Raw genomic sequence first — 26,499 nt, 5'->3', positions numbered from 1 at the left:
AATATTGGAGATAGGTAGGGATCAATTTATCCCAAATACCTTTTTTTTTTTTTTAATGGTATAGCAGTTGGAAATGTGCATACAGGTTTCTGTAAACTTCGACAAATGTCAATTAATTTTCCAAATTGTCAACGAGTTTTGAAGAAGATAAGTAAAAAGAACAAAAAATTGCTTTCGGGTGATCAACGAAGTACTTTCAAAGAGCTAAGGTATGTTGAAGGGGATTCATTGCAAGTTATTAATGCCTTGAGAAGTGATAAAGAAGGTTGTAATAGTGTAAGTATGTATGTGAGTGAGGCAAAACAGATCCTTCAAAATTTTGCCAAGTGGGGGAGGTTTCTCCTGTTAGGAGAAATGACAATACAATGGCTCACTTGTTAGCAAAAGATGCTCTTTCCATTCATGATGATATTGTAACCTTGGGGGTTCTTCCCTCTTGTATTCCTTTGGATTAATTGAATGGAAATGAGTTATGTTTCAAAAAAAATAAAAAAAAGAGCTAGGTTATGTCCAATATATGATATTAAAAGACTCTGGAAATTGAACAAGTGAATGTACCTATTGTTGTTGATTTGATTTGTTTTTATATTATCTTTATTCCTATTACACATAACACACATGGAGTGACTGTCTTGATAACAAAGTATTTTATTCTCAAATATATTAAAATATAAAATACTTTTAAATTTTAAATCTTCAATATATTCATCTAATCATTACATATCATTATCCAAACACAAAACTCAATATAATTTTTCCAAATTTCGAAACAAAACAAAGATAAAAAAATCTTTTAATTTTATAATTTTTTTATTTAATTTTTTTCTCTTTCATTTTTCAAAACCAAATAAAAGATCTTAACTCAAATCATTTTGCTACTATTCACATTCTAAAATATTCTAAGTGCACAAATGACTCCCAAGTCAATCATTCTTTTTTTTTTTTTTTTTTGAAATCAAAGTGTCATCTTCATTTCATTAAACCAAGGAAGAAATACATGTTGGGATCTCCTCCGATGTTACAATATGGTCAGAAAATGAAAGAAAGGTTTTTGCTAACAAGTGAGCTATAGAGTTATCATTTCTCCTAACATGAGAAACCTCCCACTTAGCAAACTTTTGAAATAACACTTTAGTTTCATTCATGTAATAAAAGGTTTAAAGAAAATAAATACATAGATTAATATTAGGGCAGTGTTAGTCAATCGCCCAGTGTTTACAGTTGGGCGTACTGCTAGTGTAAATTTTTTTTTTCTTTCAAACATTCTTTAAATATCTTTAAATATTTTAAAAAAAAAACATATAAATTCACTAACAGTCACTTCCTTAATCATTAAATAAAAAGAAATTTAAAAAATACATTAGTAGTCAAAATCAGGAGGCATGGGGCAAGTTCGAATTTTCCTAAATTTTATACTTAACCCGTAATTTCTTAAGGTACATGCACCGTTCATTCTTTCGGCATAAATTGCCGCCCAGAAAGATTTCAGAAACTGAGTTGGTTAAAAGAAAATACTTAAACAAAGAACAGAACGATCAGTTGTTATCACACAGTAGCACTATTAGATATCAAGTGCGTCTCTTCAGGCCATCTTCCTCATCATCATCAGAGTCACCACTCTCACGAAACCGAGGATTCTTATCCTGTCAAATCAAAACATTGCAAAATTAAGCTTAACAATAGCCAGAAATTGGCAACCAAATCAGGGGGCATGTGGCCGCTGCCACCTTGTTGCCAATCCAATGAAATGGAAGCAGATTAGAAACATAGGTTTTCCTCTTTTCAGTTATATAAATTCTGCAACAGAGTGCATAAGGGTACGTTTAGATATTGAGTTGAATTGAGTTCTTTATGAATAGTAGTGAGTTGAGATGGTGGAGTGAGTTTTGTGAGGTCCACCTAAGATGAGTTTAAATGTGTTTGGATGTTAAGATGAGTTTAGATATATTTATGGGAAGTTGAAAAAAATTATGAGTCCCGCGTGTAAATAAGTGTTAAATTAAAAAAAAGTTGTGTTTCACGTGTAAAGAAATTTTAAGTTAAGATGAGTTTAGTAATTTGAGAATTGAGTATTTGGATGTTAGATTCAGCTTAAAATTAGACTGAACTGACTTGATCTCAACTGAATTTGCCAACCAAACGGGACCTAAAACTTTGGCCAAAACCATCATGTGGAAATTACCGGTCTGGAGTCGTAGTCAGAACTTCTCCTGGATTCATGATCTGAAGTTCTCTTTGAGGTCTCATGCCCGTGGAGGTCATCATCTCGTTGTCGTTTTCGTTGGTAATCTGCCTCAGAAAAGACATTAAAGAATCTCTAGCCATGTATAGAAGTCTGATGGAATACAAACACAAGAAAACACAAATGGTGGCATAGTTATAATAGGGGCGCTCTTAAAAAGGATTTACCTCTACGATAAGAACCTCCATGACCATGGCTTCCGCCGCGTCTACCATCTGTAGGACTAAACAGTCAGTGGTTGCTGGAGTAGAAATTAATATGCATAATATATTGAATTTTATTCCAACAATGAAGCTTTTCTACGGGTCCAACATGCAAAACCTTGTTGGCTCAAGACTTGGGATACCAAAGAAACCCATGACAGTTTGTTAAACCAACGGTTTCTAAGAGCTAAGCGACCATATGGTATGACCAAAGCAATTTTCTAATAGATCTCTTGTAAAACTTTCTATTACTGGAAAGCATATATGATCGTATGTTATCAAGTAAACAGCACTAATCCAGATGGGTGCAGTGACCCAGGGTAAAAAATTTATCAACTGAAAAAATATTTTGAACAATTGCCTTCTTTATGGTTGATGCTTTTCACTACATCCAGCAAGCCTTTTGTCCATAATGCTTGAACCTCCAGTTTCTACTGCGCACTTCTCTTCAATAACAATTGCAAATTTATATATCCAAATCCAATCGTACATGGAAACAAATTAAGAAAGTTCATTTTGACCATGTGTATTTCATTCACAACCATATAGGCAGCTTGGGGGCCAGTCCGTGAATGGCAGTGGCTGCAACTAGCAGGCTCAGTTTGCTGATCCAGTGGTGCTCAGCCCACAGGGTAATGGGCAGATTTTTCCCCATTAACCCAGGCAGGTAGGGGAGACTTGGAAAGTCCACCCAGGGCGGGCAGATGGCGGGTTGGATGAAATTTATAACAGCTATCTCGGTTTATAATTATGGTTATTTTTCTTCACCAACCTGGCTTCTCAAAGCCCCTCTCCCTAGTCCCTCGCTGCCACTCAGCATTCTCAGTATCTCCCTTGCTGGTCACTCTTGGATCATGATGGATGCCACTCTCTCAGTATCTCTCTCTCGCTTTGATTGTCTTCATTTGTATCACACCCCAAATTCTAGGGTTTCTATTCATTTAACTCTAGGCTTCTATCTTCGATATGGAAATTGTAAATTAGCATTCCTAACCTTCTTGGGAGGGGTCTTACAAAACTGGTGTCGAGGCCAAAGTGTAAGAGATCTGTAGACTCAAAAGCTAGGATCGACTAAGGAAAAAGGAAAGATAACTATGGATAAAATATTCCTTGGGATGTTTTCTGGCCTACATTAGAGGGGCAGGTTTGGGGGGTGAGATGAGAATTTTGTGTTTTGTTTGAAAGTTTAAAATATTATTATTGTATTGGGATTTGAAAAAGGTGAATTGGGATTTGAAAAAGTTGAATTGTTTATTATATTTTGTATAGGGCAGGTTTGGGGGTTGGGATGAGACAAAATTTTCATCTCATCTCATCTCATCATTACACATTTTTCAAATCTCCATACAAAATATAATAAACAATTCAACTTTTTCAAATCCAAATTCACATTTTTCAAATCCCAAAACAATAATAATATTAAAACACAATATTTTAAACTCTCAAACAAAACATAAAATTCTCATCTTACCTCCCAAACCTGCCCTAATGTAATAATTATTTTATATATGTATATAGTTAATGTAATACTAATATGTTATAGTGCCGATTTTTTATTGTGCTAATCCTCGGGTAACAGATACACTTCATAGATGACATACATGAGAAGAAGTCAGACCAAGTTCATCGCAAAGAATATGCAAATTACCATGAGTGGAGTCGAGCAAAAATCCAAAAATCTGACTCCGACAAGTCTTGTCGAAGTCAGTAGGATTTTTTTTAGCTGGAAAGTCAAAGTTGGAGGTGTTGTCTGACCGACTCCGCTCTGACTCTGACTCCGACTTTTCTCTCCACCTTCGACTCCGATATTGTACATATGTTATAAAAATATATGAATTTTTCTATACATTCATCACATATATTCTATATAACTATAACTTAAATAGTTAGTTAAATTCAAAAATAGTATGAGCTAATTATTATAAAATAATATACTCTATAATATAAATAGACTAAATTGACTAATAATAGTATTAGCATATGTAAATATCATACTATTATTACCATGTTCGGTGCTCAGCTCTAACCATGAGGACAACAGATGTGTCCAGGGAATAAGGAAGCCCAAGCTGCCGCAAAAATACATTTCTTTTGAGGCATTCACCAATGGTTATTAGATATGTGAATATATAGCATAAGATCTATAGGTTATCGCTAGCCTATTAGTAAAGTGGAGGATAAACGTTAGTGTTTCTTTCAGATGAAGAACATTACTCTTAAAGATTGTAGGCATTTTTTTATAAGACTTTAGACAAAATTCATGAACAAGTATATTAAGTTGTAGTCCAATAAGTGTATGTTGAGGAATTTACTTATATAAAAAAAAAAAAAAAAAGAGTATATCGAGGAATAGGTATCAATATACCCTTGAGGAAATGCATTATAGGCGTTAAATTTGATCTTTCATGACGCTAAATTTAAGTTACCTAGCAAACTAAGTACATGTATGATTTAGAATACGCTTGATCTATCATATGCAAGGTTTTGCCATACTAAAGGTTTAAGACAGCAAAGAAATTTGCAAGGATAGGATGCAAATTCTTACAATTGTGAATAACAAGATAGGAGATTATTACGAGGTTTCAGAAAGAAATGACTCAAGCTAGGTTTAAAGGTTGTTTTATATTTATAATTTTTTTTGATTAACAGAAGTGAGGTTGAGATTTATATTTATAATTAGTAGCTTAAACACAAGTGAGGTTGAGATTTAAATGCTTATAAAGAGATTAGGTACATCTTTTGACTGTAGAAAATGATTCTTTGGAGATATTTCCCTATTGATAATGGCATATGAATTTGTAGAGACTTTATGAAATCAAGGTTCCATGTTTAGGATAACCTTAGGTATTCAAGGATAGAGATATGAACCAAAACTCCAGGTTTGATGTAATTAATCAGCACAGATTCTGCACGAGACTTGAGGATATAAAAGATCTCATGTCGATTTAGGTTTTATTAGAATGATCAGGAATAGCTTAGATATAATTGGATGCGATGAGTTGATAGGTTAATTATGATCAGCTCTTCTTGCACATGCAGCACCCATCCGTCACAATAATATGATGCTTTCTTAGATTATCAAAGGTGAGGACCTTCCTAAATAGGCTGTCCAGTTAAAAGACACTGCTCTTAGAGGTGCCATGTTCGGAAAATATCCCTCCAAGGGAAGGAGTTACTATTATGAAATATAAGGACCCTAGAGAAAGATGGAACAATGAACTTCCTTTTTTTGAAAGAGGCCAATGGATCTAATAGCACCTTCAAGACATAATCAAGTAGAATAAAAGAGATTGAAGAACTCTACGAAGGCATCAACCTCCCAGCGATGATCCACTTTGAAAAACTAAGTGATGACCAACTTTGAAAAAACTAACATTCCACAAAAGGGAGCCATTGGGGAATTCCAATAGATTAGCCACTGAAGTCTCCTAAACGTGCAATACAATACACCACTAGGAAAGCTTCTATGAGAACCATGTCACCACACAATCTAGTCCTATAGCCATCACCCACCTTAAGTCTATTAGGACTAGAAAAGATCCCACATAATCTATTGATTTTTTCCATATACCCCCACTCCATATGGCCCATTTACCTCTTCAAAAATAAAATAAAATAAAAATAAAAAACACCACCCACCTCAAGCACAACAGAATTTATTACCCACTAAAGCTTGGCATAAGGCCTCCACATCTCACGTTGGATACAATGTAAAGGCCACTTTTCTATAAGGGCATGATTGAATAAAAGCAAGTCTCGAACTCCTAAACCTCTCTAAAATATTGGAGAGCACACCTTGGCCTAGTTTACTAACTGAAATTTGAATTCTTCACCCAGCCCGCTCCATAAGACATCTCGCTATAATTTCTCCATTTAATTAGCCACGCTCCTTGGGAGGGAAAACAAGGACAGGAAAATGTAGGGATATTAGAGAGGGTATCCTTGATCAAGGTGATCCTACCACCTTTAAACAAATACTTCATCCAACCAGCCAGTCAGTGCTTAAGCATCTATTGAATTATGAAGCTGACTAATTCAAAATACACTTGTGGCCAAAATGTTCTAAATGCAGAAATTAAAAGACCGCAATGGTTCCAACACAAAAAGTCTGACAATCAACTATAAACTATAGTTGTAGTTTATAAGCTACACATTTATATATGGATTAGCTCTGAATAACTTACACTGAGGTGTTATAACTGGTGGGAAAGAGCCCAATGAATCGCCACCATAATCTACAAGCTGCCTTTGTGCTTCCAGCTCCCTCTGAACTAACTTTCCATAACCGCCTCTAGGTATAGTATGTTAAGGAAACTGATCAAGCTTGTCCAAAATTTATCGTCCAAAACTTATTCAGGTAATGATTAAGAATAAAAACATATAAAGGCATCAATTGATCAGATTATGAAACAATTTTTCTTTGAAAGCACAATCAAATGAAAATTAGTTGCAAGACATAAGGCATGCATAATCAAAGTTGCAAACAAACAAAGTACAGAAAAAGAACTCAATATGTTCTAGTTGAAAGAGATAACATCCACTTGTACATACATCCAAATGGCCAAGAATCCCAAACTTACGATATCTCCAGCACAAGAAGAACTTACCTATAAAGTCAATTATATCCAATTAATAGAAACAAAATTGAAACAATTATCTTTGATCTGTTATCACCAGGCTAAAAATCAGATCAAAATTCAATACTCAAATAGTTTCTTCTGAAGGTCAAATCTTTTGCCTCAATATGATGGGAAAAAAAAGAGTTGGGAAACGGGGAAAACGAAGGTTAACCAAAAAGGAACAAGAATTTGAACTATAGCCGGTTTGGCCAGTGAAAAGCCAACAACAGTATCTAGGTGATGGTAAAGACTACATGGGCTAGGAATATGTCATAATAAATCACCGGTGGACAATAAGAGGCAGAATGAGAGAAGATGAAGTGGAAGGAGCATTATTGCTGCAAATGGTATAATGTGCATCGGGGTAACCGGGTCATTCAAAATATTTATCCATTTTTTTAACTACCCTCCGTATAATGTGTATGGGTTAAGCTCCTCCAAAATATTGCACTTCCTTTAATTATTAATTAACTTTGGATCAGCAGGTTTGGAACAAAACCAAAATTAATTTCCATCCTGTTTATACATAACAGCATGACATAACCTATTTGGTAGCAAAATGACTTATTCACAAGATAGCATAACCTTCTGCTTGTCTATCTATCCATTCACTTAGCCTCTATATCAAATATGTATCGCAAAGATAGATATTTCAAAGTGTATATGAGCTAAAATTTGAATGAATCTTCCACTTCTCACATACTTGGAAGTCGTGAATCAGAAACCAAATAGCAAAAGCAAAATATATTGACCGAATATAATAACTATCACATGTTCAAGTATACCAAAACAAACAAGTTCCTAAACCCTTCCTGGAAGATCAGCAGTACCATGGCCTAAAACCATATTGTAGAAAATTATAAATATGATAAAAATATGTTAAAATCAGACTTCAGGAGGATATCAGGATCATAATCAGTACGATATTCATCGCGCACCTGCACAAAAAAAATCATGAGTCGATTAAAGAAAGTGAGGGTAGAACTCGGGCAATATATGGCAACCACAGCAGCTCACCTGTCCACCACTTCGACCACGGCCCCATTGCCTTCCTTCTTGGAATCCCCAATCAAAATCCACACGAATAGGACGATCATCAAGAATTGTCCCACTTATATACTTGCAAGAATCCTCACTGTCTTCTCGAGAATAGTACCTAATAGACAGCTTAATGATTAAAAAGAATTTTAGTTGTAATCACCAAACATTCCATGCATCCATCTCCACCAAATTATGGTCAATTTTTTTAAAATGAAGAGGAACTCAGAGACCATGCAAACGCAACATGTCTTTTACCCAATTAAACTCTAGATATGTGTAACACACTCACGTCAAGGATCAAGTAAATCACTGGCTTTAGACAGAAAGAACATGGCCCCTAGAAATTTTTAGCACCCAAGGATTAGGGTTCAAACCTTAGACCCCTGGGGAGCATAACCCCAAGACCAAGGCCCTTTACCACTTGAACCAACTCCTAGGCAAGTAGAAATTGTTTGCACCCATAACCAATTAAAATCAACCATATAATTGATGATAAATGGCACAAAGAATAACATTAACATAAAAGCTAATGACAGAGAAATAAACATAATACTAGCAACTCCCCAATACCAGACTAAAATTATAGAAATGGGCAGCGCACAAACTTCTTTGGGTACAGCACCATCCAAAATTATCAAATAGACAAATTGAAATATTGATTCCAAAACAAGGATGCATAGACTTCCATTTTATTTTTGTGTTTGTAGAAAACATGATATTGACTCCGCACACTTAACATTTCAATGGTGGTTGAGGGCGATCGACGGCGAGATTGTTGTTTTGGAAGGAATATGGGTCTTCCAAAACTGGTAGTAATCGAATCAAAAGTATTTAAGGTAATAAGGGATGGAAAATATTTGCACATTACTAAGAGGAGCTAGAGAGTTGTGAAAGGAATGAGCTTGGGGTTAGCCACAGTACTCTAGTTCACCAAAGCATTGGAGGACTGCTTGAAGGGTGAAAGAAGAGAGTTTTATACTGCTCATTGGGTTTCATTGCACAGAGATGTTTGAACTCCCACGACTATTGCATGGCACTAGTGGAGTATGGAGGTGGCGGTAGACAGAACTTCATTTTCATTCTAGAGAAGAGGGATGGAAAGTGATGGAGGAAGTTGATGGAGGCAATGAGGGAGGCTGGAAGAGAGGGTGGACATGTTCATACGCCACCGCATGTAACGACGATGGCTTTGAACCAACCTCACACACGTTCGAACAGGGAGTTCCGCCAACAACCGCAAGCACTAGTGCCATCCCGTGACCATATCAGGCCGGGAGAAAGGTCTGACATGTCGGCCAGCTTGAGAGGAGCTGTTGGTCCAGTGAGGTTAGGTTGTGCCACTGGTTCAGTAGGCGTACAGAGACACGATGGTGCTAACAGGCGTGCTATCAGCCTGGCAGAGGAAGGTGTGTATCGTACTCTGACGGACATGAAAAAATAGATAGACGTATCGCAGGAGAGAATGGAGTGTCTTATACGGTGTGTTGAGGAGAATAAGGGGGTGGGCTTGGGCTTGGGCTTGGGCCATGGACTACTTAAAGGAAAAGCTATGGGCGGTCTAGACACAGAAGGTTTAGTCAACATGGATCAAAGTGGCATGGGGCACTCCAGTGGGCTTCAAGCTGTGAATCTAATTAAAGGGAAGGCAAAGCAAGGCTCGGCCCAGGTTTTGGGCCTAGCTCGTGGGTCAATTAAACACCAAGAGACAGGCGGGCCCTGTATGAAGGAGACGGGAAATATGTGACACAGGCCCATTGTCAGTTGGTACCAACCAATGTCGTCGGAGAGGATCCCGATGGTCTTGTCTCAAGTAGAGGCACCACTGACGGCGGAGGAGATGGAGGATACGGTAGTGGTGGAGTCAACAGAGATGGTAGTCTCAGCACCAGACATAGGTTTCCAAACCCCCTCATCGTTGGCCGTCAATTTCCAGGCACGGAGTCCACAGAAAGGATCGACGGGAAGCATATATGAAGGGGGGGTGGAGCTTCCAGTATTTTGGCGAGCATGGCTGTGGTGGAGCCGACGGTACTGAACACGGGAGATCCACCTCCCTTCCTGTCGGCCGATAGTTTTCCTGCATTTTTTGGACAGAAAGGGCTGAGGGGTAGCATAGATGAAGGGGAACTGGAGCTTGCGATGGGTGGGGGCATCGGGGACGTTAATGAAGGAGCTTTACAAATGCCAGACCCTGTGTGTGAATTTCCTAAGTGGGAATGCAGGTCTTCTTTTGCTGAGGAGGCGACAGGGTTATTGTTGGCATCGCTGTGGGCATCAAGGGAAAGGGTTGAGATGGATGGAGAGCCTATACCACTGAAGTCTCTACCTCCATGTCAGCATACTGTTTCGGACTGGGTTATGGATTAGGTGCAAAAAATCTAGCGTTGTGTGGGAATTGAGTGTGATGGTTTTGAAGAACAATTATGGCTTTGCTAACTTCCATTGAAAGTGGAAATATTCAGATCAAGAAATTTTGTTCAAAAAAATAGAGGGAGCTCAAGAGATTAACTTGGTCTATTAATTATGAGGGCAGTTTAAGTAGAGAAAGATCCAAAGGGAGGGGGTCAACATTGTCTCTATGAAGCCTGAGAATATTTCTTGGAACATTTGAGGGCTTAATGAGGTTAATAAGAGCCTGCGGATAAAAAAACTTGCTCCGAGAGTGGAAGTCGGATATTGTGTGCTTGCAAGAAACCAAGATGGAAAATATTCCAAGGGACATCATTAGAATTTTGTGGAGCTGTCCGTATGTTGATTGGGTCTTTCTTGCTTCAATTGGGACGTTTGGTGGAGTACTAGTTATGTGGGATAGAAGGGTGGTGGAAAAAATGGAATATATTGGGGAATACACAGTGGCTTGTTCTTTTCAAAATGTGAGGGATAGTTTTAGATGAAGTTTTGCTGGAATTTATGGACTGACCTTGGACAGCAGTAGAAACTTTCTATGGGAAGAGTTAGCCTGGTTACACAGCTTGTGGGACCTTCCTTGGTGTATAGGAAGGGATTTTAATGTTGTCAGATTCCCAAGTGAAAGATCAGGACATAGCAGGTTGCGGCCAACAATATTGAGTTTCTCAGATTGTTTTTTTGAGTTGGGATTGGTGGACATTCCTCTTATAGGTGGTGCATTTACATGGTCCAATAACCAAACATAGTCTAGATTGAACAGATTCTTAGGCCTTGTTTAGTTACACAAATGAAATGATATGAGATGAGATAAAAGTTGAAAGTTGAATAAAATATTGTTATAATATAATTTTTGTTTTGGGATTTGAAAAACTTGAATGGTTTATTATATTTTGTATGGGGGTTTGGGGTTGTAATGATTATATGAGATGAAATGAGATAAGATGGTTTGATTTGTGTAATCAAACCAGGCCTTAAGTCTCCCCGGAGTAGGAAATTCATTACCGGAGGTATGTCAAAAAAGACTGTCTTGCCTATGTTCTGATCATTTCCTTATTTTGTTGGATTGTGGGGGTATTCAAGGTGGAAGGAGATACTTTAATTTCGAGAATATGTGGTTAAAAACTAAAGGCTTTGTGGAATAGGTTAATCAAATCCAAGGTACCCCTAGTTTCAATTTTGTACGTAAATTGAAAGTTTTAAAAAAAGATTTAAAGCTTTGGAATATGTAGTATTTTGGAGATATAGGCAACCGCAAGAAGTCACTATTGGAGGAGCTTCATGAGCTAGAGAGGGCACAAGAGGGACGGGCCCTTTCTTTGGAGGAACTTGCTCGGAGGACAGAACTAGTTTCAGAACTAGAGAGGGTTAGCCTATTAGATGAGATCTCTTGGCGGGAAAACTCTAGAGTTTTGTGGTTGAAAGAAGGAGATCGTAGCACGAAATTTTTTCATAAAGTGGCAAATTCCCATAGGAGAACTGTAACGCCCCAATGGAAGGCCCAAACCACATGGCCTATACTCCAAAAAGACTAGTCAATGATGTAATTTGAGCCCCATTGGAACCTTATAAAGAGCAAGAACTTCTCCTTCCCAAACAATTTGGGATCCCATACACTACCTACCTTTATCCATATCATATGGAGTATCACAATCTACCTCCCTAAAATTCCCTACATCCTCGTTGGGTCTGTTCATTGTAGGTGGCATAGCTTAAGTCCCACATTTCTGGTTGGGATATGCTCTGATACCATTTCTCGATTTGTGCATGTCATCCTTGCACAGGGGCCATGCTGATCTTCTCTGTATCGTTCCAATTTTATAGGATGTCCTCGAAATTGTGATACCCCATATGATATGGATAGGGTAGGTGGTGTATGGGAATCTCACATTGCTTGGGAAGGAGAAGTTCTTGCTCTTTATAAGGTTCCAATGAGGCTCCAATTGTATCATTGACTAGTCCTTTTGGACTATAGACTATCTGGTTTGGGCCTTCCATTGGGGCGTTACAAAAACTAATGCCATTGAGATGATGAATATTGGCGGAGTTGTTGGCACGGATATCCCTAAGATTCAAGAACATGTTGCTGGTTCTTTTGAACAGTTGCTTACCGGGCCAGTGGGGTGGAGGCCAAAGATTGATGAAAAATTTGAGAAAAGTCTTTACGCCACTTTTATTGCACTTATTCCCAAGAAGATTGGGGCATCGGATGTTAAGGACTGCCGCCCATTAGCCTTGTGAATGTGGTGTATAAGATTATTTCCAAGGTGCTTGCAAATCGATTGGGAGGAGTTTTGGAGTGGATCATTATGAAATCCCAAAACGCATTTGTATGGGGAAATAGATTTTGGACTCAGTACTCATTGTCAATGGATGCCTAGATAGTAGATTAAAATCCGGCAATCTGGGTCTCTTGTGCAAGTTTGATATGGAGAAGGCCTACAATCATGTTAACTGGAATTTCTCGTTGTATTTGCTTGGGAGGTGTGGCTTTGGGGAGAGGTGGCTTTAGGGAGAGGTGGTGCATATCGACGGCACGATTCTTAGTTTTAGTGAATGGTTACCCAGTAGGTTTTCTTAATAGCTCCCAAGGTCTAAGGCAAGGGGATCCCTTATCCCCACTTCTCTTTGTCATAGTCATGGAGGTGTGTAACAGAATGATTTCAGCGATGGTTAACAGTGGGTTCTTGGCTGATTTTTCGGTTGGTGATATACATCGAGGTACTCTTCACATTTCTCATTTGTTGTTAGCAAACGACACCCTTATTTTCTATGGGGCAAATCTAAACCAGATTCAAGTACTAAGGGCACTTCTACTTTGCTTTGAAACTATATCTGGGTTGAAAGTAAATTTATCCAAGTCAGAGTTGGTTCCAGTTGGCTAACATCCTTGATTGTAAGGTTTCATCTCTCCCTATGAATTATCTTGGCCTTCCCTTGGGGCCGCCTCCAGGGCTAAAACTATTTGGGATGCAGTAATTGAGAAGATAGAATGAAGATTGGCAAGTTGGTAGAGATTGTGTCTATCGAAAGGTGGTAGGATTACTCTAATCAAAAGCACTCTTTCCATTATACCTACATATTTCTTATCCTTGTTTCCAACCCTCGCGAGTGTGGCAACACGAATTGAGAAACTGCAGTGTGATTTCCTTTGGAGTGGACTTGGGGATGAATTCAAAATCCATCTGATCAAGTGGAACAAGATATGCTCCCCTATTTTGGTGGTTTGAGAATTAGAAATCCGAGAGAAATTTGTGAAGATGGGGAATCAAGGTGTTGGGGTTGGTGTTCGGGTAGAGTTTTAGTTCTACAGGAAACAAGGGATTGGGGTCAGGTCTGGTGTATCTTGGTTTCTTTTTCTTTTTTTTTTTTTTTTCTTTTTGGGTCATTTTGGGCAATGTGTTTTCTTGTATACATTCAGTGTACTTGGTTTCTCTTTTTGAAATATACAATACTTTTACTTATAAAAAAAGAATTAGAAATATGAGGATGTTCAACAGGGCTTTACTTGGGAAATGGTTCTAGCGATATAATATGGAACATGAAGCTTTATGGAAGTCGGTAATCGATTACAAATATGGAGGCTTGTGGAGGGGTTGGTGCTCTAAGGAGGTATGTGGGATTTATGGCGTGGGTATATCGAAGCACATCAGACGAGGGTGGGGAGTGTTTGTCCGTCATGCTAGAATCGTGATGGGAGATGGCTTAAGAATTAAATTCTAGCATGACAAATGTTGTGGAGATAGTGCTCTCAAGCACTCATACAATGTTCATACTTGCACGTGAGAAATAAGCTTCAGTGGCAGATCTCATGGAGATGGATAGTGACTTATTTCAGTGAATGTGAGCTTCACCAGGGCGGCTCAAGATTGAGAAGTCAGCAATTTTGTAGATTTCTTCCAACTTCTATACTCCATGGGATGGAGCACTCAATGAACTGATACTTTGTGGTGGAAACCTGCCAGAAAATGTATGTTTTTAGTTCATTCTTTCTATAAGGCCCTCACACAACCACAGAATAATCACTTCCCATGGAGAAGAATTTGGAGAAACAATGCCCCTCCTAGGACTGCATTTTTTTGCATGGACAGCATCTCTAGGAAAGATTTTGACGATGGATAATCTACGGAAATGCAAGGTGATAGTGGTGGAATGGTGTTGCATGTGCAAACAAAATGATGAGACTGTGGACCATCTTCTACTACATTGCGAGATTGCTAGAGCATTATGGGTCAATGTATTCAGACAGGTAGAGCTAGCCTGAGTTATGCTTGCAACAGTCGTTGAACTTTTGGCATGTTGGTCGAATCTGGGCGGTGTTCCACAAATCTCAGTTGTGTGGAAGATGATTCCTATTTGTATTCTATGGTGCATTTGGCAGGAGTGAAATGACTGGGCGTTCGAAGACAAACGGCTGTAGATTTCAATGGCTTAGATTTTAATGTCTATTTCTTCTTCTTAAATAGGTGTTATCTCTTGTATACTATGTACTTGGGCTAAGCCTATTCTTGTTAATATAATATATTGGTTTACCTATAAGAAAAAAAAAAAAAGAAAAAAAAAAGAAGGATATACATGAGTTTGAAAAATAGTTTATTTTGGTCAATTCATGAAAAAAGAACCAACATTAAAAGGTTGGACATGAAGGAAAACACCAAAAGAAGAACAATTTCAGTGAAAATTCAATGTCACATCATATGAAATGAGTTATGCCTGAGTAAGTTTGATGAAACAGGTAGGGACACATGCAGGAAATGCTATATTTGATTTTCTTTACCAGAGAATAAAACTCCATGAAGATAACAAACAGGACAAAACTCTAGTACACAGCCACACAGGAGATATAGCAAAGATATACAAAAGAAAAAAAAAAAAGTTCTCATGTTTTTTTTTTCTTTTCTTTTTCTTTTTTTTTAAATAGCTTGATAATAACTTAGACAAACCAGCCCCGAACAACTAGAAAAGGAGGGAAGCATACACACACACACACGTATTATATTCAAACTGGTAAACATATATAAATATTATATTCAAATTGGAGTATATTCAAGAGATTATTTTCCAAATTCAAGTAAATGTCAAGTTGATTACAGCTAATCATATTTGCATTTTTAACTGTTCCATTCATGCTACCATCAATTCTAAGAAACATTGGCTTTGAGTTGACAGGCAGTAAACAACAAAAGTTTAACTTGGAAACTCGAAGTGGTCAAGCATATAGCAACTTGGAAAATTTTAGAAAGCAAACCGTTATAGCTTATGAAATCATAAACAGGCAAAGTATAAGTATAATAAAGAAGTGCTAGGGAAGTGAACTAAAATAAGTTTAAATACAATATAGAAAATTCTAAACAGTACAGATTTGGAAAAGAAACAGAAAAATCTGTATAACCCAAGAAAATAGCATGTTTCAAGATGCACTACCACAGTTTATATAAGAGAACTTCAAATTTTATGGCACCTTGGATTCAACCCAATGCCAATCTATGCATAGGGTGTAAAATTAAGTTTTAAAAGGGAGTGCTTCATCTACAAGAAGCAGGTCTACTTTTAAAGAATATTTTTAGGGATGGTAAAAAGAATGACAGGCTTCATTTTATATTTGTAACAACCCAAGCAATGCCCAAAGCCACATCTAGGCCCATACTCCTAAAGAGCTAGTCAAGGTTACAACTATAGTCCCTTGGAATCATAATAAAGAACTTGAAGTTCTCCCTCCCAAGCAATATGGGACCCCATTCACAGCCTTCCTATACTCGATCCAATTCGGGGTATCACAATATATTTTTTTATAGGTGTACATGATTTTGAAGGTAAAGATGAATGCAGTTCATCTTTTTACCATGAAGATTGATATCCAATTCGGGGTATCACAATAATTTTACCATGAAGATTGATATGTTTTTGTAGAAGTAAGATAAAGATTGAAAAAAATTTATCATGTCCCTGCAATTATCTTTGGTTAAAAATATGTATTCAAACTCAAATGGTTATATTCCAAGAGAACCATCATCTCAAATAAGTAAGACAACCTTTTTTTCCTTTAATGGGAGCTTTCCCTAACCCTCATGTTTGAAGCATCAACAGTGTGCGTACAGATCAACAGAGAGAAATATACCCAAAGAAAGAAAAAAGAAATCTATGGTTTTAGCAGATGAAAAATAAAGGCAACACTTCACGGAAGATTGACAACTCCTGCCATGTAAACTCTTATCCAAAAATTTTAACATTATGAAGAAGAATGAAGCCTTACAAGACAAAACAAAAGCCGCAAGGCGTTTTCGTGTTCTTATCCAAACCCATAATTATCTTCTTAATCTCCCCAGCTCGGGAGAAAATCTCATAAACTTGCTCTTCCGTAGTGTAGAAAGACATATTACCCACATACACAGTCGTTGATGTCTGAAGTGCATGTTCAAATTCCTCTTGTGATCCGGTAAATCTTCTATCCCTATATGCTGAAAGCTTTGATGGATCCTAAAATAAAGTAAAATAAGATTATCAGTAAGCCAGCCACATAGGCAGATAAATAAACAATGATTAGTAAGTTGGAGCACATAGCACTTCAGTGTTGTCATTATGGTCTTTTTTAAGCACATTATAGTCTGGTAATAAAAAAGTAGAGTAAAATCAAAAACCCTCTCAAACTACCACCTAATCTGCGATCCCCTAAACTATCAATGTTGACAATTATTCCCTGAACTACCAAAAAATCTCCATGTAGCCCCTCCATTAGAAATTTGACATAAATATCCTTAAAAAATAAAAAAATTTATAAAGTATAAATACACTAAAAAAATATGATGAATAATTTATTTTCAAAAAAGAACTTTTAACAACGTTAAAATATGGAAAAAAAAATTCATTGACAAAAATCTTGTTTCTAAAAAATAATGTTTTTTAAATATTTTTCAATAATTATTTTTAATTTCTAAAAATTTTATATTTTGATAAATAATTTTATATTTTAAACTGTCTTTATTTCTAAAAACATTTTTTCATTTTTTTTTTTAATTTTCATTTTTTTAAAATATTTTCATTTAAAAATTAGATTCTTTAATTTTCTAGGGCGTTTTCTATGTTTTATAATTTTTACGAATAATTTGTCTTTCCAAGGATAAAATGGGGGAGGGAGTGGGATATTGAAGGAGGTGGAAATGACAATTTGTATGCACACACACAGATCAAAATAAATATGGCAAGCATATTGAATAAGCAACCTAACGCAGATGCACTATAAATCATAAGCGCTAGTTTTGGTTGGCCCTTTAAATCTGAATTGGCTCATTCATATTTTTCACTGCATATAACGGAGGAATCCATTAGAATAAGTAGAACAATTGGAAAAAGCCTGATCCTTGAGGTGATTCAAAAGTAGTAACAATCATCATAAAAAGTTGAAATACGAGCATATCATGGATTCCGTAAAAAGATACTATCGTTACAAGGTCCAAGTTTTTTGGAAGAACGGCACATGCCCTGTCCAAATGCAATCATGCACAACATAATCTAAGAATGTTGCTTAACCTTCGGGAAAAAAGAAATACAAGTGCAAGGACACCGGGATCCTTGTAACTTCCAACTAATACATCCCACTTCAATTCACAGGACTTCTTTGATACTCCCAGACAAATTATCGTTTAAATTCCCAAACGACCCGAGATAATTAGCCTTTACTAACTAACTCTAAAACATATGTAATTCCATACTTTTTATTGGAACATTTCACGAGCATGATCATCTTTAATGTTAAGAAACAGAGAGACGAAGCTCACGAAGTTGCATTAAATACACACAAAACAAAAAAAGCAGGGCAGGGAGTTTACCTTGAAAAGGGAAGCCATCGCCCTCCGAAACTTGAAGCAGATTGCTCCGAATGAAAAAATTAAATTAAAGTAGAGAAAGATAGTTCCACAAATTGTCGATCTGCCTATCAATTTTCACAAACCATCTGCACTAATTTACTGTACTTGTTATGAATAATCATTCCCTATCGAACTTCGTGAGGATTGTTTCAGGAACGAAAAGAAAGTCCAAGGTTCACAAAAACCAATCTTTAATGAAGAAGCACACTCAGAGAGAGAGAGAGAGAGAGAGAGAGAGAGAGAGAGAGAGAGAGAGATAGGAGGTACCGGAAGACGAGTTATCGCCACTTCGAGCTTTCCCGCGGATGTTATAATAGGCTACGACCAGGCAGGCAGAGACAGACGAGAATACCTTATTCCCGATTCCGGTCGTGTTTGTTTTGCTTGGGAGTAGTGGAGTACGCTGGCTCCTAACAAACAAGGATGGCACCATAAAATTATAATCATAGGATTAATTATAAAATTAATACTTAAATATCAAGAAAATCGCAATTAGAAAACTTAAGTAAAGTCATTTGTCATTTCTAATTGGCTCAAAAGCCAATCGAAGATTCATATGTGAGACCCCCATATTTAGTATTTAATATGTTATTTTATTTTATTGTGTTTTATTCTTTTCTTTTAGGGGTTTTTTTTTTTTTTTTTGTTAGTCCAATTGGATGGTTGTGGGTTTTTGAGCTGTGTAGGGGTTGTAGACCAATTTTTAGGCCTGAAAGAGAGGGTAATTGGGCTCAGCCCCTCCTTCAAAACGGCGTCATTTAGTGGCATGAGGAAGTGAAAATTTTTTCCCCTAGCACGACGTCGTTTTGGCGTGTAGGGTGAAAAGCCCTAGCATTTTCTTTTTCTCCCACTGAAGCCACCTTTCTTTCTTTCTTTTCTTTCTTATTTCTTTTCTTCTTCTTCTTCCTTCCTCCTGCCACGCCCGTGACTTGCAATGCCTCCTTGTCTGGCGCCTCGTGTAGCCTCAGCCATGGCAGCTGCTCACCACCACTGCCCACCACTTGTTGCACGCCACTCGTGCGATGTTCGTGAAGCCCGTGTCGCCCTGCACCCCCAATCATAGTCGCAGTTACAATTGCCGAGAACCACCCCTCGGCCTATAAATAGGTCGAGCTCCTCTTCCCTCAAGCTACCCCTCAAATGACTTCCTCCTCCCTCAAAATCGTGTTCTAGTTTTTCCCCACCCTCTGATCTGCTTTACAAAACTCTTAGGGTTAATTTTTCCCTAACGCCGTGGTGCTCCGCCGTGTGCTACCACTCCCAGCAGTCTTCTAGTGGCCGCGCAACCACCCCCGTGTACCCCACTTCCCTTTCTGGTCGTCTCCTTCCCTGGGTTCCATCCAACCCGTGAGCTAAAGCTCACCGTAGCCGCTGTCCCACAGTGCTCCGCCACACCCCACCGCAAAAATCCTTACCTTCACCCACTAGCAAGTTGGATCTGGCATCTTTGTTAAAAGAAACCCATTTTTAACCCCTTTGTTCAGTCAGTTTCACCACTGCCACCGCATGCTGCCACTGCTCTGCCATGCTCCGCCCCTCTAGATGCCACGACAGTAAGCCTTTATGCCTCTTGCCTTGGGTTTCATTTTATCGGATGACTAGTTATTAATCTAACCAACTTTGTCCGTCTGCACAGCGACATGCACACGCAATTTTTTCAAATTCCCACAAAAAATATAATAAATAATTCAATTTTTGCAAACCCCAAAACAATAACAATATTAAAAAAATATATATATATTAACATTATTTTATTCAACTCATCTAAAACCGTCTAATCTCATCTTACTATCCAAATGAGCCAGTAGAATGATGACTTTCATTAGGCAAGTGTAGTTCGATTTCTTTCTTCGAGTTCTGATTCGAATTTTCCTTCTTTGATCATCCATTTCTGGCATTCATTAACCATACTTGCATTTTATTGAGCATTAGTGCATGTCATTTTGTGTGGTGACATGTCAAACCCTAAAACCGTTTCATTTGGCAACCATGTGTACTTTGTGTGCAATGGACCAAAATACCCTTAGCCCATATTATTTTCAAGGATAATTTTGTCTTTAGTTCCATGAATTTTCTGTAAAGAATTCCTTACAGTTGATTATGGAAAACCTTAGCCGAAACCCTAAATATTTTCAAAATACCGATTTTACCCTTACGAATTTGGACCAACCCTTATTTATTTTCTTGTATTTTAGGTCACCTCTTAACCCCCCAATCACCACCATTTGAGCCACCATAGATGACACTTGATTACATTTTGCCTAGCCACTAGAAACCAAGAGAAAGAGACAATAGAATAAGACAAAACTTGCTAACCCTTGCCTTAACCCTAACCGCCAGTCATTAAGGGGTTTAAACCCTAGTATTAATTACACCACCTTTTCTCTCTCGTCACCCTACACGACAACTATCTCTCTATCTCTTCCCCCTTGGTTGATTCTCTTACAACCTAGACACCATCATGCTAACCTACATGGAGAAGCTAAGCTTGAGAGGCATCATGAGCTACCACCCAAACCGCCCAATGAGGAAGCACCCATGCCCAATGCCACCTTCACTTCTTGGGCTATATAAATCCCTCTTCACCTCACTTATTCCTCACTTCATCTTAAGTGTTCTTAAGTGATCTTAGTGTTCTTAAGTGATCTTAGTGTTCTTGAGAAGTTCTTAGAGTTTGAGTGGAAAGTTTCAAGAGCTCCAATCTTTGTGAGTATTCCCTCTTTTGATCTTAGTTTCCTTATTATTTTTATGTCTAAGACGTTAGTAGTTATTTTGAGCATGAGGATCCTTAGTAGCCGAGTTGCATATTTAGAATAGGGTTAGATTAAATGCATTTTTTTTAGGAAATTAGCTATGGCATGATTAATTGTGGTATAGTTGAATCATAGGATTATTTATGGAGGTTTAGATTAAGATGAAAAACATGCCATGACTAGTTTTAAGTTCTATCTTGTTTTGATCATCAAAGCGTGAATGGTTCGACTTTTACCATGCTTCATTTGAGGAAATTAGTTTGTTTTACTTAGGCTTGAAATGTGAGCATTTAGAAAGCCTTCAGATTGGGATAAGAGAATGCATGATTTAGCATGTCATTGGAGATAGGATCATATCATGCATCATCAAGGTATAGCTAGCATTTGAGGATTTCATTTAAACGTGACTAAATGTTGGGATGAACTTGCTCAAAGTTAGGTTTTTAAGCATTTCATTGAGGATTTTGGTGAGCGTGTTCCTTTGAGGATTTTTGTTTTGCATGCATTCATAAGGATCATTAGTGAGGCATCGACTAGAGTACATGCCATGCATTTCATGAGATAGGTTATCAAGTTTCAAAGGTTTAGATTGCATGTATCATTTAGACGTCTAAGGGCATTTTCATAATTTTGTCTTTTCATGTCACTGTTTATTTTCCTTAAGTTAGTTAGACTCTAACTTAGCATAATTTATTTCACAACCAATACTTCTCTTACAACTTTAGTAGTCTGTAAGTTGGTCTCTAACTTACACCTTGATCGATTATTTATGAATTATTGATAAATGTCATTTTTATAACTATCATTTTTGCATGAGTTGTCATATCATTTGGTGCCACTCATTTGCATTCCATGAAAATCATTTTTTTTCGAAAGCATTTACTTGAAAATTATTTTATCACGACCCCAAATGTTAGGATGAGGAAGTATCCTAGTGAAACTCCTTTGTCCACTCTAGAGTGATTAAATATAGAGTGGTAACCCCTAAGTTGATGAAGAACAATCAACAGACTTCAAATGAGTTTTTTTAAAAGAACACTGGAGTGAAGTCATATTTTTATGGTACCTAATGCTGGCGGGTACACACGTTATGATGTTATGTTATGTTATGTTATGTTATCAATGCATTAAGAATGAGTTTGCAAGCAATATAGTTTTCAATGCAAGTTGTACTACGGTCACTAGCAGGTACTCACGGTGGACATAGAAAATTGTGTAGTTACCATATGTCATGTTTAATGTAAGATTCATGTGATTTTTATGATGAAAGTTATGTTTTTATGATAGAAATGAAATTATGTTGTAATGACCCGATCCTATATTTTTATGGATAAATTATGAATAATTTTATTAAGCTCAATAAATGAGTTAAAGCCCATATGAGAGTTATCAGATAAGTTATATTTATTTTAACCTAGAGTTAAGCTTTCATTATTTTTCTTTTTTAAAAACTCCAAGTTCGTGAGTGTTAGACTCCAAACGCTATTAGCATTCTAGATTCCTCTTCATAATAAAATCTCTAACTGATTTCCTCTATAAACTCCATGACATGCACGTCTCTCCCTTCCCTATCTCTAAGGTAAACACCATCACCTCTATATATACACATGTATTTCTCTCCTGCACAGTGCACATAGAAACTACCTAACCCATGTCCATCTTCCACAAATTGCACCGTGAGCCATCTCACGTATGTCCAATAAAACCATGTTTGCCCCCCAACCCCATGAAGACCACGCTGCAGCACCTGGTCAGTCCACATTCCATGCAGAAGCCATGAAACCACCAACTGCAACCATAGCTCTTCTCCCCACCATGAAACCACCAACTACAACAAACCATTGAGAGACCACGTAAGCCAGCCAACGCAAAACAACCAGCCCACTGCCCAGCCAAACGGAAACCATCGATATACAAGAAGCCGCAGCTTCCTCCCGTAAACCGCTGCCACCTTGGAGAGCCAACAACCACCATTCAAGCCTCCTCTACTTTCTGTTCCTCCCTCAAAACAGAGTCCCACATGTGCCGACTTCTACACGGTGAATCTCCTCCCCAAACAACCATGTTTTCCACGCCTCTTCCTTAAGCCATTGCGCAAAGCCAAATAGAAGCCAATCGCCACACAGTTGGCACCCTGCACCAAGAACAACAGTCGCCCAGCCATTTAAAACCACCAACGGAAAACACTCTATTTTGCTTCACCAAAAACAGAGAAATCCCACAACTTGAACCCGCCACCTCCACATCTAGGGAGAGCCTGCGCCACCTGCACAGAAAAATCAGTCGGGCACCTTACACCATTCCCTTAACTGTAAACCACCGACGGATCACCTAGAGCCCATTGTAAGCCACGGATGCCCAAGCTCGATCTCCTCTGTAAGTGATCTCTCTTTCTCTCTGTGATAATGCGCAGTACACCCTTCCCTTGTGTGATCAACATAGTAAGTCCCATGGCTTTAATATATAGGTTGGAGTATTATGTGTTACTTACATAGTATACTGTATAGGTAATATAGACTTGTTATTAACGGACAGACAGATTTATGTGTTGGGCGTAAAGGGATATATATATATATATATATATATATATATATGTATATGTGTGTATATATATGTGTGCATATTGATTTAAGAGAGTTACACACAAAATGTTAGACTATATTAGGAAAATTGACCAAATGTGGGGTAATTTAAGTGGGACATATAAACTCTAGATATATAGAATTAATGTCAATATCATGGAGTCAATGTGATTATAGAGTTACGAAGGATCAATATTTATGGAAATATAGGCTGAATTAGAAATTCAGGTTTTGATTACGAAGTACGTGTTAAGGTAATTGGTCGCGCCCTGAAAATATTATATTAGCACTATGAGGTAAGTAGCATGATCATACCTTTACACATATGTGCGATAAACGACATGTCTTTTATAAAAATATTATGCATGTATGCCCTCCATTGGAAGCCTCTTTTTACATACTCAAGACATAATAAAATTATGAAAATCCATGATTTTATGCGAAGAGTTATGCATGAAGTTATTTATGAAAATTCATGATTTTATGAAAGGAATTATCCATCAAAAGATTTATGAAAAGTCATGATTTTATATGAGAATGATGCATTAAAATAATTTATAAAAAGCCATGCATGATTTTTTGTGAAGATTTATGCATTAAATATTTATGAAAAATTATGATTTTATGTGAGAAAACATGTATCACGGAAATACTGAAAGAATGTGATTTCATTTGCAATCTATGATATGACAAGTATGCATGTGATTTCTTTTGAAACCTATGATATGACAAGTATGCAAGTATGGTTATGATAAGATATGTAATGGCCTATGTTATGATATGACGACACTACCTATGTTATGGGTATATTGCATTGCTAGGTCGTACATGTTGGTAGTGCACCCAGTATGTCTTCCTTACGTATAGACTCCACAACCCGCAGCCATAGATGGAATCAGAATCTACTTAGATTGGCTAACCCTAACTCACGAGGGTCAACAGTGGATAACGGCCTATGATAAGTGAAATATAAGTTCATATTCATGTTCATGTTATTTACGTATGTATTATGAGTATACACATTTTCTAAGAAACCTTATGTTTATTATGTTTACTGTATGATGTGTTGCTCATTGAGTATTCGACTTTTTTATATATTTTTATGTTTTTAAATCACCCCAGGTTATGACATTTATGAGGATGAGACTGCAGGACAGGACTTGACCTCGGGAGGCGAGGCAGAGGCCTAGACAAATTATGCTGTAATTAGTTTTTGTGGTTTAAGTTTTAAATAAATTATTTTGATAAGCACATGAGACTTCCGTATTTTTTTTAATAAGTGCTTCCGCAGACTCTATTTTGGATTTTAAGTATTTATTAAAGCTGTAAATTTTATTTATGGAAATCTTTCGCATTTAGCGCGTTGTTAAAAAAAAAAGCTTTTAAATTCAAGTTTAGTAGTAGCACACTGGCTCCCCAAAAATTCTAAAATGTCTTTTTGGGAAGCGGGGTGTTACATATGTTCTCTGTAAGAAAACGTGCATCAAAATCTATTTCCTTGAAAAATCTGATTGGAAGACAAATACAATTTTCTGCATTTGCATGCATTTCAAGTAAATCTCATCCCTTGTGGACCCACTATCAGTTCATTCGAAATGATAGAAATTGTAGATGCAGATGGACCCAATAGACTAGTGGATAAAGAGGATTGAGGGGGAACGAGACATTGACATGAGACTTGATCTTATCTTGATATTTCTAACCCTAACTCTTCGTGCTATAGAACGCATGAAGCAATTGGTTTAGATCCTTTTGGAGAACTAGATATTTTGTACTACGATTAAACTACCTGATGTTTTGAAACTTATGGTTCAATCTATATTATTGAGATGATTTAGTTATTCTAGCATAACTTCTTTATCACCCTTATTTTCCACTGCGATTATTGCATACTGCTAGTTATATTTCTAGGATGCATTGTATATTACTATTAGATACGGGGGTATGTAACGTTGTCTTGTTTGTCCTGACGCTCTAAGTTTCCGTCACATTCCAAGCGGAGGTTTGGGAGTGTCACACCCATTGCTCATGATCCCACATATGTCGTTGAATACAAACATGTCTCTAATACCAAACTATCATGTCCCACATTCTTAGGTTTGAAGGTGATTATTTTCCACTCAAATAAATTCCACATAAAAAAATATACAACTTTTTTCCTTTAATAAACTATACTCGTTTTATAATATTAATAAGCTAAAGTCTAAAAAAGAAACTCCAACTCTTCTCATATCATTATTACAATTTTCTCAAATTCTTACATAAAATATAATAAACAATTTAACTTTTTCAAATCCCGAAACAACTTTTCCAAATTTCCACACAAAATATAATAAACAATTCAACTTTTATTCTTCTATTCACAAACTATCTCAACTCATCTCTGAATTCAAACCACTCCTTAAACTTTTATTATATTCACTTCCAGTAGACATTTATTGAAAACTCTCTTATCAGCTATCCCTCCCAAAAGCCGCACCTAGTTTTGTCCCACAACATTCTCCTCAACTTCATTTGAAGAAAATAAAATAATTAAATGAGTTTAACCACTCAGTAAACAATAAAATTATACTAATGTGCAATACATGAGCCAATGATAGAACCAAAAATTTATTTTTACAGTAGGAAGGAATTTTCAGATTTTCATTAACAATTACATACATAATTTATGATCATCAGAAAATTTTCCGCTTCAGCAGTAATTCATGAAAGTCCCATGAAATGGTTGTGCCACAGCTTAGCTAGTGCCTAATTGAACTAAGTCAAAAGAAAGTGAGATTTTCCCCTA

General features: G+C 37.0%; 1 protein-coding gene and 1 non-coding gene across 4 annotated transcripts; both read right to left on the bottom strand.

The window, feature by feature from the left end:
- Positions 1 to 1,390: 1,390 nt before the first annotated feature.
- On the bottom strand, positions 1,391 to 18,798 carry LOC109008000 (nuclear cap-binding protein subunit 2-like). 3 transcript variants are annotated; one of them, XM_035694899.1, is made up of 9 exons: positions 18,644 to 18,798; positions 18,338 to 18,367; positions 16,765 to 16,988; positions 8,082 to 8,220; positions 7,969 to 8,002; positions 6,630 to 6,740; positions 2,410 to 2,457; positions 2,183 to 2,289; positions 1,391 to 1,643 (listed from the first exon to the last, which is right to left on the bottom strand). In XM_035694899.1, the coding sequence occupies exons 2-9, from the start codon at positions 18,353 to 18,355 to the stop codon at positions 1,569 to 1,571; spliced, it is 756 nt and encodes a 251-aa protein (XP_035550792.1). In that variant the 5' UTR covers positions 18,356 to 18,367; positions 18,644 to 18,798; the 3' UTR covers positions 1,391 to 1,568. The 3 variants fall into 3 exon arrangements, with proteins under 3 accessions (XP_035550792.1, XP_018843468.1, XP_018843467.1); XM_018987923.2 differs by having other exon boundaries at positions 18,338 to 18,475; positions 18,644 to 18,797; XM_018987922.2 differs by having other exon boundaries at positions 18,338 to 18,462; positions 18,644 to 18,797.
- On the bottom strand, positions 12,250 to 12,357 carry LOC118349816. Its single transcript, XR_004802729.1, has one exon. It is a non-coding gene; the product is annotated as a U6 spliceosomal RNA (small nuclear RNA).
- Positions 18,799 to 26,499: the final 7,701 nt, after the last annotated feature.

Source organism: Juglans regia, chromosome 10, assembly GCF_001411555.2.
Source record: "Juglans regia cultivar Chandler chromosome 10, Walnut 2.0, whole genome shotgun sequence".
Lineage (NCBI taxonomy): Eukaryota > Viridiplantae > Streptophyta > Magnoliopsida > Fagales > Juglandaceae > Juglans > Juglans regia.
The sequence above is the reverse complement of the archived record's forward strand: the minus strand, read 5'-3'. Positions and strand labels throughout refer to the sequence as shown.

Excerpts from the sequence above, each read along its gene's own strand:
- LOC109008000 (XM_035694899.1), bottom strand. Across the intron at positions 8,221-16,764 it reads TGCGGCTTTTGTTTTGTCTT|GTACTATTCTCGAGAAGACA; the intron begins GTAAGGCTTCAT and ends GCTGTCTATTAG. Across the intron at positions 2,458-6,629 it reads ACCAGTTATAACACCTCAGT|ATGGTAGACGCGGCGGAAGC; the intron begins GTAAGTTATTCA and ends TTAGTCCTACAG.